General features: G+C 41.0%; 1 protein-coding gene across 1 annotated transcript in view; it reads right to left on the bottom strand.

The window, feature by feature from the left end:
• Cep162 (centrosomal protein 162) overlaps positions 1 to 13,778 on the bottom strand; it is a 77,785-nt gene that overhangs the window by 30,854 nt on the left and 33,153 nt on the right. Inside the window, exons 12-15 of the mRNA XM_051207605.1 lie at positions 6,942 to 7,203; positions 2,266 to 2,396; positions 1,764 to 1,991; positions 1,188 to 1,328 (exon numbers count right to left, since the gene is read on the bottom strand). Of these exons, the coding sequence (XP_051063562.1) occupies positions 1,188 to 1,328; positions 1,764 to 1,991; positions 2,266 to 2,396; positions 6,942 to 7,203 (762 nt within the window). The remainder of the gene's footprint in view (positions 1 to 1,187; positions 1,329 to 1,763; positions 1,992 to 2,265; positions 2,397 to 6,941; positions 7,204 to 13,778) is intronic.

Below are 13,778 nucleotides of genomic sequence, written 5' to 3'. Positions count from 1 at the left end.
CCAGGAGCCTAGCTTCTAACAGTGAGGTAATTAGATAGGGAACAAATGAATCTGTGATTAGATGTCTGCTCTGACATACTGACCTCACTTTATATTGAGAACCGGCTGACAACTAAGAGCTTTTGGAGGTAGTAAGAACAACTATGGATTATCTTGGCATGCCTACTCACACACAGAACTTGTGCATTGTCTTCTGAGGGAACAGCTGACACACTCCCGACCTGTGAAATCTTTAAGTCCCTCTCTGGGTGGCATATGGGACGGTGGATGAAGGATCTGAATGGATCTCACTAATGTGAGGGCAGTGTGCACTGTCAAACAGTCAGAACAACCGGTGTGAACATGCTTTCCCGATTTTCTCTGGGTGATAAGGAATGGCGCAGAGCTCAGATCACAGTTGGGAGAGAGAAGTTTAATGAGGCAGAGGACCAAAGAGGAGGGACAGACAAAAAAGGACGCAGAGAAGGAAGCTATATCTTAAGCCTGTCCAGGCTTATACACACTAGAGGTACCTGCTGCTACAGAGCTCACACTAAATAAAAAAGTTCATCGTTGGGGCTTCAGCACTTGAGTGCAGACTAATATGCTGAAAATAATAGCAAGACTAGTAAAAAACATATTATGAAAGATAAGGAAAATATACTCAGCTAAGAAACACGGGTAATAAAACAGCACAGAACAATTTCTGACTGGCTAGGTCAGGAGGCTGTGTGCTAGGTCAGGCGGCTTGTTTGCACTGTTGTATTTAGAATTTTGCTATTCTCCTGTCTTATTATCTCTACTCATAAAGACAGAGGGGTGAGGGAGCTGCATATGGCTCCACAGCAGGTGTTAGGTCAAGACTTAAAACCAGGTTTTTATTTAAACTCAGAATTGATGCTCTTAACGCTTTAACCTGGATAATAAGAAATGTGCAGGCCAATTGGGCAAGACAGTGCAAGCCTGTACCCAGCACTTGGGAGGTGGATCACAACCTTGAGGCCCATCTGGACTACACAGTGAGTCCCAGGTCATAGGAGAGAGGGCGGGAGGGGAGCAGGAGGAAGGGGGAAATGTGGGGGAGGAACACATCCCATTACCTTGCCTATATCTGCATGTGAAAAGACCACAGCAGTATTTTAATATACCTTAGCTTTATAATTAAAGGGTCAAAACCAGAGTCATCAGAGCCTGAAGAAATGCCACACCTGCTGGTATCCTTGAAGAAGGGTCTCTTGTTCTTGTATTTCTTTTTGGATTTGTTTCAGCTTTTCTCCAGTGACGGGATCGGATGTTTCTCCAAGCTGTAGCCATCTCTGTTTTCTGCTTGTTTCTTCAAAGCTACTTAACTTTAAGAAAATGGAGAAATTAGAACAGGGAAAGGAAGTCCTGGGGAGTGCTATGACCATGGTCAAGTCAACACGCGACTTTCTGGTGAGAATTCACGAACACTGCGGTGACTCTCTATGGTTCTACACCTTCTACTGCAGGTCCCTGCTAAAACCCTTATTTCTCCGAGGGTCACAATGAACTCGCCGATTTGTTTTTAAAGAACAGCTGCATAGGCAAATTGTCAAAAGAGCCACGTTTCATTTCCCTATGGTCCAGCTCACTCTGGAGAACCAAGGACCAAGTCTGTAGTGTATGAGGCTAAGGCATCAAGTCGAACAGCTCCAGGCACCAGGAAGGCAAGGAATTTAGTAGGAAGCATGGCTGCTTTTTTTTTTTTTTTATTTTTTATTTTTAATAAATAGGAAGGAAAGCTAGAACAGTGCGTTTGGTACCTTGGCCTGAAGAATGTAATTGTCTTGGTTCAGTTTGAAGAGCTCTTCTTCCTGCTGTCTCTTCAGGGTTTCCAGTGTGTTCTCCAGCTCCTTCTCCTTCTCTGAGAATGTGACTTTCATTTGCTCCATCAGGGCTTGTGCACCCCTCCACTTTTCCTCCGCATCCTGAGCTCTTTTCAACATCAGCGATTCTTCCTGTCTGTTCCCACCAGAGGGTCCTGGAGGCCCCTTTCCAAAAGAAGCAAGACTTCATTACATGAGTTGTATGGTGAAGACCAGAACACAAACCGGAAGACAGGGATGGGCAGTGACATGGGAGCAACGATCTATTACAGAGAAACCAGAAACTAAGGAAAATTTCATATTTTATTTGTACATATTAATTGACTTCAATTGTGATTTTTTTCTTATAGTGTGCAAGTAACATACTCTTTATAATCTAGTTTTAAAATGATTTTGAGGTATAAAAATTATAAATATTAATATGAACGGCAATACCTACAGTCTGAAACTGGACAGAGGAGTCAGCTGTGGGATCTTCAGGCTGCTTAGGTGTAGCTATGCTACCCTCACTTTGAGGAGATGGTCTATTCAAAGCTGCAGGCTTGATGAGTTTTGTTCCAGATAATATCTCTAAATATTATAGACAACAGAAGAAAGCATCATAAAAGGTTGGATGTGCATTCAGCAACAATAGACAATAAATATGAGAAGAGCAGCAATGTGGAGGTAAACTGTAGATGGCTACACAGGCTGAGGCACCCACCCCACACCACACCACAGTCCCAGCAGCCACCCACAATCAACATCTACAGATGGAGCTAAATGAGTGTGAGGAGACTGGAGCGGGACTTTACCACCTTCAAGCAAGTTATTCTCTAAGACCGTCACAGTAAGGATGCCCACATGATGAATCAGAAAGGGCACCTGGTAAGTATGAAGAATTTAGTTAGAGTCGCTCTCTTGAGCACTCTCTGGACACCCAGTGTGTGACAGCATTATGGAGCGAGCCATGTACATCGTGGTGCCATAACAGTTAACACAAGTCTGATTTCAAAGATGATTCAATAGCATCATCTAGCAAATTAGAAAAGAATGTGACTAATATATATTTGGTCGTTTTCTTTTACAGTAACTTCTAAACTCCAAAGACAGAAGTAATTTTGAAGCTATTAAGTTAGCAACAAGTAGTGTAGGGAGATGGCCACATTCAAATGTGACAGGCTCTGAACATCCCATAAACATTATCCAGCTGCCTTAGAGTTGAATAAGTAACTTCAAAATTTTGTTTACAATGATTTCTTCAATACTCATTTAAACGTATTTTTAAATCAAAAATATCATCATATATTTGGAAAATACAGAAAAGCTAAAAAGAAGAAATAATTCAATACTTCCTTACAGAAAGGTTCATTTCTACCCTTTTTTGTAGGCATATATAAAGTTCTCCTTATAGTCATCACCATACATAGCGTGTTGTTTCTAAAGAAATTTCTTAAAGAATTCATAAAAAAGACTGAATCATTGCAGATGCAACATGTGATCTCTCCCATCACTGACAGGTTATATACCATGACCAACGGCTAGGTGTCTTGCCAGCACATGTTAGTACCAGACAGCTTAAAACAAGTGGTTTTGTGCGTATACGTTTAGCCTGCTAGTCTTTTTACAACAGAATTTCCATTCCTGAATCTTTTTTTTTCCCCTATGTATGAGTGTTTATGGAATGTCTATTTGTACACTATGTTTGTGTCTGGGGCCCAAAGAGGCCAGAAGGTGACATTGAATTCTCTGGTATAGCAGGTACAGACAGTTGTGAGCCACCCAGTGGGTGCTGCCAACTGAATCAAGTCCTCTGCAAGACATCTATCCAGTATTTTTCCTCCCTTACCTAAGAAATGAACCAAAATAATCCCACATTGGAGCCAGTATGAGTAACAGACATTCAATTTCCTTGATAACCAGAAGCAAGAACTAAATCTCCAAACTGAGAGAGATATGCTTGCAAGAGAAAATATACCTCAAAAAAGTAAAGCCAGTGGCTGGGTGGCATGGGGAAGAATATATTACTTCCTATTTCCTAGAAGGGAAGGAATTGGCAATATATAAAATTGAAAACAAAGCCAGGAAACAACATTATGGCTTCAGCAGTTTCTTCAGAGGTCATCAAAATCTATTTTCTTAGAACATATCATTTTTAAGGATGAAGTTTATCTCCTTGGAGATTTAAGTAACCTACATCTAATATGTATTTTTTCTTTTTGGTTTTTCAAGACAGGGTTTCTCTGTGTAACAGCTCTGGCTGTCCTGGAACTAGCTCTGTAGACCAGGTTGGCCTTGAACTCACAGAGTCCTCCTGCCTCCGCTTCCCAAGTTCTGGGATTAAAGGTGTGCGCCACCACCACCTGGTTTACATCTAATATATTTGAAAAGAACTTGTAGGGGTCAGGGAGGTGGGTGAAACGTTGGCTGGTCTTCCAGAGGAACCAGGTTTGATACCTAGTGCCCATTTGGTGGCACACAAATGTCTATAACTCCAGTTATGGGAGGTCCAATGCCCTCCTCTGGACACCTCATTTTCCAGGCATGCGAATGGTACACAATACACACATGCAGGCAAGACATCCATACACATAAAATAAGTTGAAAGAATAGAACTTATGAAGTGTGGTCTCATCATTTTTTTATAAACTGACTTTTAGGTCCGTATATAAACCAATGGATTTTATCTGGCATTTTCAGATATTACTCTTAGAAAATATTTAAGCCATTTATTTATCTACTTCTAACTCTCCATCCATCTATCCACCCACCCACCCATCCAGTTTTTTTTCTTCTCTCATTTAAGACACCCACAGGGAAAAGCCTGATTCAGTACTCAGCGTGGCACCAGTATTCCTTGTTAATTTTCCTTTTTCTTATTTCCTCTTACTTTTGAAGTTTAACTCATCAGCAAGTTTTTTCATAACAGTATTACTTTAAAAAATGAAAACATAAACATGAAATGCTAAATAAAAGGTAACTAGAATAAAAAGGCAGCCCCCCCCCCATGGCCAGTCCGCTAGCCACTAACCACCACTTCCTTCCCATTAACAGACACCTAATTCTGTAAGTGACAGCAATGTGCTCCCCAAACTGCATGCTTTAGGATAAAAATGAGTAACGTGTTTTGATTGATAGTCAAAAATAATATAAAATTTTGAAATACTAAAAAACAAGTGTAGAATATTAGTTAACTTTACTAATAAAAATATTGCTACCTTTGTCTATCCCTTCTCAATCACTGTGATCTGTCCTCATTTGCAGTGATTTCAACATATCCAGGTCCTGGCAACCCCTTAATGTTGCTTCCCTCATAGCTACTCACTCACACTGGCATGATCTAGGTTCTCACCACCAATCATGCAATGGCCTTCTCACCTCCAATTTAGTAATCTCTTGGACGCTTGCTTTGTAGCTCCCTTTCTTCCCCTCTTCACTGCTATCTAATGGTATGGTGTTGACTTCTGAGAAGACTGAAGATAACTTACAGAAGGAACATCCACATCTCTCCACATCTGTCCAGCTCCCAGCTTGGGCTCTCTTCCTGTGCCTCCACATTTCCTAGAACTCAGAGCTGTCCACATTCCTAGCTAATGCAGTCTACTGTGCACCATCATAGTTCTTCTAAGCCAAGTGCTCTACCCACGCAATCATTCCCTCTACCTACTACACTGTGCATTCTTTTCCTTTCCATTTGATATTTCTTAACGACACATAAACATACAGTCACTACAGCTACTGAGAGCAACGCCAAGTTTCCTTTTTAAAAATTTAAAACAATTTATTCATTTATGTATTTTATGTATATGAGTGTTTTGTCTACATGTACATCTGCACACCAGAAGAGGGCATCGGATTCCATTATAGAAATTGTGAGCCGCTTTGTGAACGCTAGGAATTGAACTCAGGACCTCCAGAAGAGCAGCCAGTGCTCTTTAAGTGCTGAGCCATCTCTCCTGACCCTCTTTTTTAAATTTAAAAATATTAATTTATTACTGTGTGTGTACAATATGTATATGATATGTGTGGAGGTGTAAAGGCCAGACAGACAACCTTTAGGAGTTGGTTCTATCCTTCACCTTCATGTGGCTTCCAGGATTAACTCAGGTTGCTAGACTGCAGTGGCAAATGTCTTTACCCACAATGCTATTATGGTGGCCCCAAAGTGTCTCTTAACTCCTCTTCCCCTCAAGTCAGCTACTGCTACACCTCTGTCTTTCACAGATCCCCCACCCCTGAATGTTCTATTACTTAAGGCACCAATTCCACCCCCATCCTCTCCCACTCCCACTCAACCTGCCTTGTGGTCAACTGTACAAGGAAATTGACCTACACTGACGATGACCACCAGCTTGCTAAAACTCAAGGGCAGGTCTCAGCACCGTTTCTTCCCCTGCGGGCAGCAAACGGCAGAAGAGACCCTCCTTGAGATAACTTCACTAGACTGAAGGCTCTGTCAGGGTTCTCCTGCCTCACTCTGCCTGCTTTGTTTGCAGATTGTCCTGTCTGATCTCCTAGTTAGTGAGCCCATGTTTCCCCTCTAGTTATCCTGCCACAGCTTCAGGTGTCAAAAGACACAAACTTAAGGGTCATATGGGAAGAAGGAACCTCAACCGAGGAAGTTGCTTTTGGTCATGGTGTTGTACCATAACAACAGAAAGAGGTTAACAAGAACATCCTCATGCTTAGTTAAGTAACACTGCTTTAAAAAAAAAAAATGTGTCTTCTGCTCATTAATAAGTTCTCAAATGGGATCTTGAATGCCAGACTTTAACTGCCTTTTCTTTATCACTACTTGTAAATCAAAATAGTCATCTCAAAATCATAATCACTCTTCCTTTCAGCCCAAAATTTACCTTGATTTCTCTCAGTCAGGGACTGGCAATTCCATTCCTTCATTTTCTTGGACCAAAACTACAGTGACCCAGACCAGATTTTTATATTACCAGGTCTACCTTTAAACATACGTTATTGGTCACCTTTTACTGTCTTCACCGCCGCTATCCTGGGTCAAAAGCTGTAAACTACACTTACCCTAAAAAGAATGTACAGCTCTTTAACATTCTCCTCCACAAAAACAAAGGAAATGAAATGCTTTATGTATTAAACTTTATCTTGAAGAGAATGTTTTCTTACCCTTTTTCCTAAACTGATTTGAGGTGGGGATGGATCTCACATTTTTACTTTTTGTATTGTCCTTTGAAGTTTTCTTTTCAAGAGCAGAAAATAACTGGAGTGGCGACGTGGGCTTGCCGTAGCCTGAGCTCCGAGCTGATGTGTACAGTCCAGTCTGCGGCTTTCTCTTAAGCAAAGGAGGTTCACTTCTGGCCTTCTTGTATGGAACCTGTTTAACAGTTACAGGACCCTCTTCCCCAGCACTGAGCCGAGTCCTAGAAGTCTGTATACAACAAGAGCAAACTCTTCAGTATCAGAATGAACTTCATCTACTGTTGTTGTTGATGAAAATTTAACATGTGTCAAGACTGTGGTTGGCAAATAATGAGGATTGTGAAGAGCAAACTACTACAGCAGGTTCTCTAATCTATTAGAATTTCAGGGTTTTGAAAACTATCTTCAAAGTTAGCATCAGGACAAAGTACAAGAAAGCAAGATAAGCTTGCTGGAAAGTAAGGTATGAAGCTACTGGAATAATGAAGACATCAAGGAGGAAGATATTTTAAAATAACAACCAAAATAATACCATCTTTTCTCTGGATTTATGGTACATTGAAAATATCAATACTTAAGATGGCTAGTGAATGAGAACCCTAAAGATTCTGGGTGGGAGATGGACCTGGGAACCTGTGGTGAGCAGTTATCCTGATGGTGGTGATAGGCTCTCCATCCCCTGACTGGTACCCTGGACTATAGGGGAGGGAAAGGGAACTGTGATACATTGCATTCATTGCTCTCATCTCCTCTCATGCCTGTTGCCTTGGCTTTCCCACCGTGAACTGTGAGCCAACAAACCCTTTCTTCCCAAAGTCACTTTTTTTCAGAGTATTTTATCACAGTAACAATAAAGTAATAGGTCCACTCGGAGTTCCTGCGGGCAAGATCCTTGACCCCCAAATCCGGGCCCCTCCCAAAGAACGAGGTCTCAGCTGGAGAGCGCCAGTTTCCAGTGAGATCCCACTACCCTGCAAAACCTTCTCAAGTTCCAGCCCAGCCCTCGTCCTCTTCTGCCGGCTATTGGCCAGAGGTGAGACTGGGCCCAATTGGGGCTGCCTATCCCCTACAACCTCTTTTCCCCCCTCCCCCGCCTGAACTCCCTGGATTGGCCCTTGATCCTGCTGCTCCTGTCTCCGGTCCCCATCGAGAGACCCTTGGAGCTCTGATACACCCCCACCCATCCCCACCTCCAGCCTACCCCCCCCCCACCCTGTGCCCTACCCCACCCATGGTCCTGCCACTCTGGTTGAGCACTGGGACAGAGGGTGAGCCAACAGTCCACCCTACTTCAAATACTTCTCGAAGCAACTCCGAACAAAGGAGACCTGACTATCCACACAGGACCACCTGCAATTTCCACCGGCTTGGTCTCTGACCCTGCCTCCAGTCCTCTGCTGGAGTCCCAGGCCCCTCCCAGAGATCCACCTATCTCTGCAGGTCCACTTAGAGTTCCTGCAGGCAAGATCTTCTGCCGGCTATTGGCCAGAGCTATTGGCCAGAGGACCACTGTGAGTACCTGCTGGCATCTTCTTCTGGATCCTCATCCTTGACCCCATCCCTGGATCCCTGCCTGCAGAGAAACCTCCTAGAGAGCTTGGACCACACAGAGCTACAGACATTGAATCTCTGATCCACATAAGCCCATCGGGGAAGGACCATAGAGAGAGGGAAGAGACACCACCAACACCTACTGGAAGAAACTATGGGAAGAAGGCAATACAAGAGAACACCTAACAACAGAAAGACAAACATGACACCACCAGAATCTAGGGAATCTACACCAACTAGAATGGAACACAACAACAAAGCAGAGGAAGCAGAAGGGTACGACTTAAAAATCACCATCATAAAAATGATAGAGGCCCTCAAAGAAGATGTGAGAAAATCCCTTAAAGAAATGGAGGAAAAAACAAACAAACAAAAAAAAAAAAAAGTGGAAGAAATGAACAAATTCCTTAAGGAAAGTACAGAAAGCCAAGAAAAAACAATTAACCAGGTGAAGGAAACGGTTCAAGATTTGAAAACCGAAATTGAGAAAATAAAGGCAACACAAACGGAAGGAAGGCTGGAAATTGAAAAGCTGGGCAAAAAATCGGAAACCACGGACACAAGCATAACCAATAGAATTCAAGAGATGGAAGAGAGAATCTCAGGCGCAGAAGATAAACTAGAAGAAATAGATTCATCGACCAAAGAAAACCATAAATCCAACAAATCCTTAACACACAATATCCAGGAAATGTGGGACACCATGAAAAGGCCAAACCTAAGAATAATAGGCATAGACGAAGGTGAGGAAGCCCAGCTCAAAGGTGCTGAAAACATATTCAACAAAATCATCGAGGAAAACTTTCCAAATCTGAAGAAGGACATGCCCATGAAAGTACAAGAAGCATACCGAACCCCAAATAGGCTGGACCAAAGAAAAAAGACCCCTCGACATATAATAATCAAAACACCTAGCATACAGAATAAAGAAAGAATATTAAGAGCAGCGAAGGAAAAAGGACAGGTAACATATAAAGGCAGACCTATCAAAATTACACCTGACTTCTCCATGGAAACCCTCAAGGCCAGAAGGTCCTGGATAGATGTTCTAAAAGTATTAAGAGAACACGGATGCCAACCTAGGCTACTATATCCAGCAAAACTCTCAGTCAATATAGATGGAGAGAACAAGATATTCAATGACAAAACCAGATTTTCCCAATATGTATCTACAAATCCAGCCCTACAGAAAGTATTGGAAGGAAAATTCCAACCCAAGGAAGGTAACTACGCCCACAAAAATGTAGGCAACAGATAATCCAACTACACCAGAAACCTAGGGTGAAGCAGAACAAATATATTCACAATACCACTGCCAACAACAAACCTAAACCAAACAAGCATCAACAATCAATGGACCTTACTCACCCTCAACATTAATGGTCTTAACTCACCTATAAAAAGACATGGGCTAACAGAATGGATACGAAGACAGAATCCATCCTTCTGCTGCATACAAGAAACACATCTTAGCTCCAAAGATAGACATTACCTCAGGGTAAAGGTTTGGGAAAAGATTTTCCAATCAAATGGAAATAAGAAGCAAGCAGGCATAGCTATCCTAATATCTAACAAGCTAGACTTCAAACCAAAACTAGTCAAAAGAGATGAAGACGGTCATTTCATATTCATCTCAGGAGAAATCCATCAACACAAAGTCTCAATTCTGAACATCTATGCCCCTAATACAAAGTCACCCACATTCGTAAAAGAAACACTACTAAAACTCAAAGCTCATATAAAACCTCACACACTTATAGTGGGAGACTTCAATACACCACTCTCAACACTAGACAGGACCACAAATCAGAAACTCAACAAAGAAACAAAAGAATTAACAGAAGTTATGTCTCAACTGGGGCTAACAGACATCTATAGAACATTCCATCCAAAGACAAAAGAATATACCTTCTTCTCTGCTCCACATGGAACCTTCTCTAAAATCGACCACATACTAGGAGACATAACAAACCTCAACAGATACAAGAGAATAGGAATAGTCCCCTGTATCTTATCGGACCACCATGCTTTAAAATTGGAATTCAACAACAACACAAATAGCAGAAAACCTGCAAACTCATGGAAACTTAACAATGTGCAATTACACCACTCCTGAGTCAAAGAAGAAATAAAGAAAGAAATTAAAAACTTTCTAATATTCAACGAGAATGAGGTACAACATACCCGAACTTATGGGACACCTTGAAAGCAGTGCTACGAGGGAAGTTCATTGCACTAAGTGCCCATATGAAGAAAACAGAGGATAGTCACATAAATGAATTAACAGCCCAACTGAAAACCTTAGAACAGAGAGAAGCGAATTCACCCCGCAGGAGCAGAGGCCAGGAAATAATCAACTTGAGGGCTGAAATCAACAAAATAGAAACCAGGAAAACAATACAAAAAATCAATGCAACAAAGAGTTGGTTTTTTGAGAAAATCAACAAGATAGATAAACCTTTATCCAAATTAACGAAAAAGCAGAGACAGAACATGCAAATTAACAAAATCAGAAACGAAATGGGGAACATAACAACAGACACAGAGGAAATCCAGTCAATTTTCAGGTCATACTTCAAAAAAAATCTGTATTCCACAAAAATTGAAAATTCAAAGGAAATGGACAAGTTTCTGGATAACTATCACTTACCAAAATTAAATCAAGAACAGACAAACAACTTAAATAGACCTATAACCTGAAATGAAATAGAAGCAGTCATCGAAAGCCTTCCAACGAAAAAAAGTCCAGGGCCAGATGGATTCAGTGCAGAATTCTACCAGACATTCAAGGAAGAACTAATACCAGTACTCCTCAAACTGTTCCACAAGATAGAAACAGAAGGTTTATTGCCAAACTCTTTTTATGAGGCCACAATAACTTTGGTACCCAAACCTCACAAAGACACAACTAAGAAAGAAAACTACAGACCAATATCCCTGATGAACATCGATGCAAAAATACTCAATAAAATAATGGCAAACCGAATTCAAAAATACATCAGAGAAATCATCCACCATGATCAAGTAGGCTTCATACCTGTATTGCAGGGATGGTTTAACATACGAAAATCTATCAACGTGATCCACCATATAAACAAACTGAAAAAGAAAAACCATATGATTATCTCCCTAGATGCGGAAAAAGCCTTCGATAAAATTCAACACCCTTTCATGATAAAGGTAATAGAGAGGTCAGGGATAACAGGAACATACCTAAACATAATAAGAGCAATATACAGCAAACCAACTGCCAACATCAAACTGAATGGAGAGAAACTTAAGCCAATTCCTCTAAAATCAGGAACAAGAAAAGGCTGTCCTCTCTCTCCATATCTCTTCAATATCGTACTAGAAGTTCTAGCTAATGCTATAAGACAACAAAAGGAGATCAAGGACATCCAAATTGGAAAGGAAGAAGTCAAACTGTCTCTATTTGCAGATGATATGATAGTTTACATAAGCGACCCAATAAACTCTACCAGGGAACTCCTACAGCTGATAAACACCTTCAGCAAACTAGCAGGATACAAGATAAACTCAAAAAAATCAGTAGCCCTATTTTTTTCAGACGACAAAGAGGCAGAGAAAGAAATCAAAGAAACATCACCCTTTACAATAGCCACAAGCAACATAAAGTATCTTGGTGTAAAGCTTACCAAACAAGTAAAAGATCTATATAATAAGAACTTTGTGACTCTAAAGAAAGAAATTAAAGAAGATACCAGAAAATGGAAAGACCTCCTATGCTCTTGGTTAGGTAGGATAAACATAGTAAAAATGGCAATCTTACCAAAAGCAATCTACAGATTCAATGCAATCCCCATTAAAATCCCACCACAATTCTTCACCGACCTTGAAAGGATAATAATCAACTTTATATGGAAAAACAAAAGACCCAGGATAGCCAAAACAACCCTATACAATAAAAGAACTTCAGGAGGCATCACCATTCCTGACTTTAAGCTCTACTACAGAGCTATAGTTCTGAAAACAGCCTGGTATTGGCATAAAAATAGACAGGTAGACCAATGGAATCGAATTGAAAATCCTGATATTAATCCACGCACCTATGAACACCTGATTTTCGACAAAACAGCTAAAATTATACAATGGGGCAAAGACAGCATCTTCAACAAATGGTGCTGGCACAACTGGATGAGGGTGTGTAGAAGACTGCAGATAGACCCATGTCTGTCGCCATGCACAAAACTCAAGTCCAAATGGATCAAAGACCTCAACATCAATCCAGCCACATTGAACCTCTTAGAAGAGAAAGTAGGAGGTACCCTTGAACAAATTGGTATAGGAGACCGCTTCTTGAACATAACTCCAGGGGCACAGACACTGAAAGAAACAATTAATAAATGGGACCTCTTCAAACTTAGAAGCTTCTGTAAGGCAAAGGACACAGTTGACAAGACCAAACGGCAGCCCACTGACTGGGAAAAGATTTTCACTAATCCTATATCCGACAAAGGGCTGATCTCCAAAATATACAAAGAACTCAAGAAACTAGTCAACAAAACACCAAATAACCCTATTAAAAAATGGGGTACAGAACTGAAGAAAGAATTCTCAATGGAGGAAATCAAAAAGGCTGAAAGACACTTAAGAAAATGCTCCACATCCTTAGCTATCAGGGAAATGCAAATCAAAACAACTTTGAGATACCATCTTACCCCTGCCAGAATGGCTAAAATTAGAAACACCAGTGATGACTTATGTTGGAGAGGATGTGGAGAAAGTGGAACACTCCTCCACTGCTGGTGGGAGTGCAAACTCATACAGCCATTTTGGAGATCAGTATGGCGGTTCCTCAGGAAAATGGGAATTAGTTTACCACGGGACCCGGCAATCCCCCTCTTAGGCATATACCCAAAGGATTCACATCAATGCAACGAAGACATCTGTTCAACTATGTTCATAGCAGCACTATTTGTAATAGCAAGAACCTGGAAGCAACCTAGATGCCCCTCAATTGAAGAATGGTTAATGAAGATGTGGCACATCTACACAATGGAATACTACTCTGCAGAAAAAAATAATGGTATCTTGAAATTCGCAGGCAAGTGGATGGCACTTGAAGAAACCATCCTGAATGAGGTAACCCAGTCACAAAAAGAGAAACACAGTATGTACTCACTCATATATGGATTTTAGAACTAGATCAAATGATCACCAGCCTATAATTCACATCACCAGAGGAACTAGGATACAAGTTGTATTCTAAGAGATTCATATAAAGTCCCTCAC

The sequence above is a fragment of the Phodopus roborovskii genome, unplaced genomic scaffold (assembly GCF_943737965.1).
Source record: "Phodopus roborovskii unplaced genomic scaffold, PHOROB, whole genome shotgun sequence".
NCBI classification, from domain to species: Eukaryota; Metazoa; Chordata; class Mammalia; order Rodentia; family Cricetidae; genus Phodopus; species Phodopus roborovskii.
The sequence above is the reverse complement of the archived record's forward strand: the minus strand, read 5'-3'. Positions and strand labels throughout refer to the sequence as shown.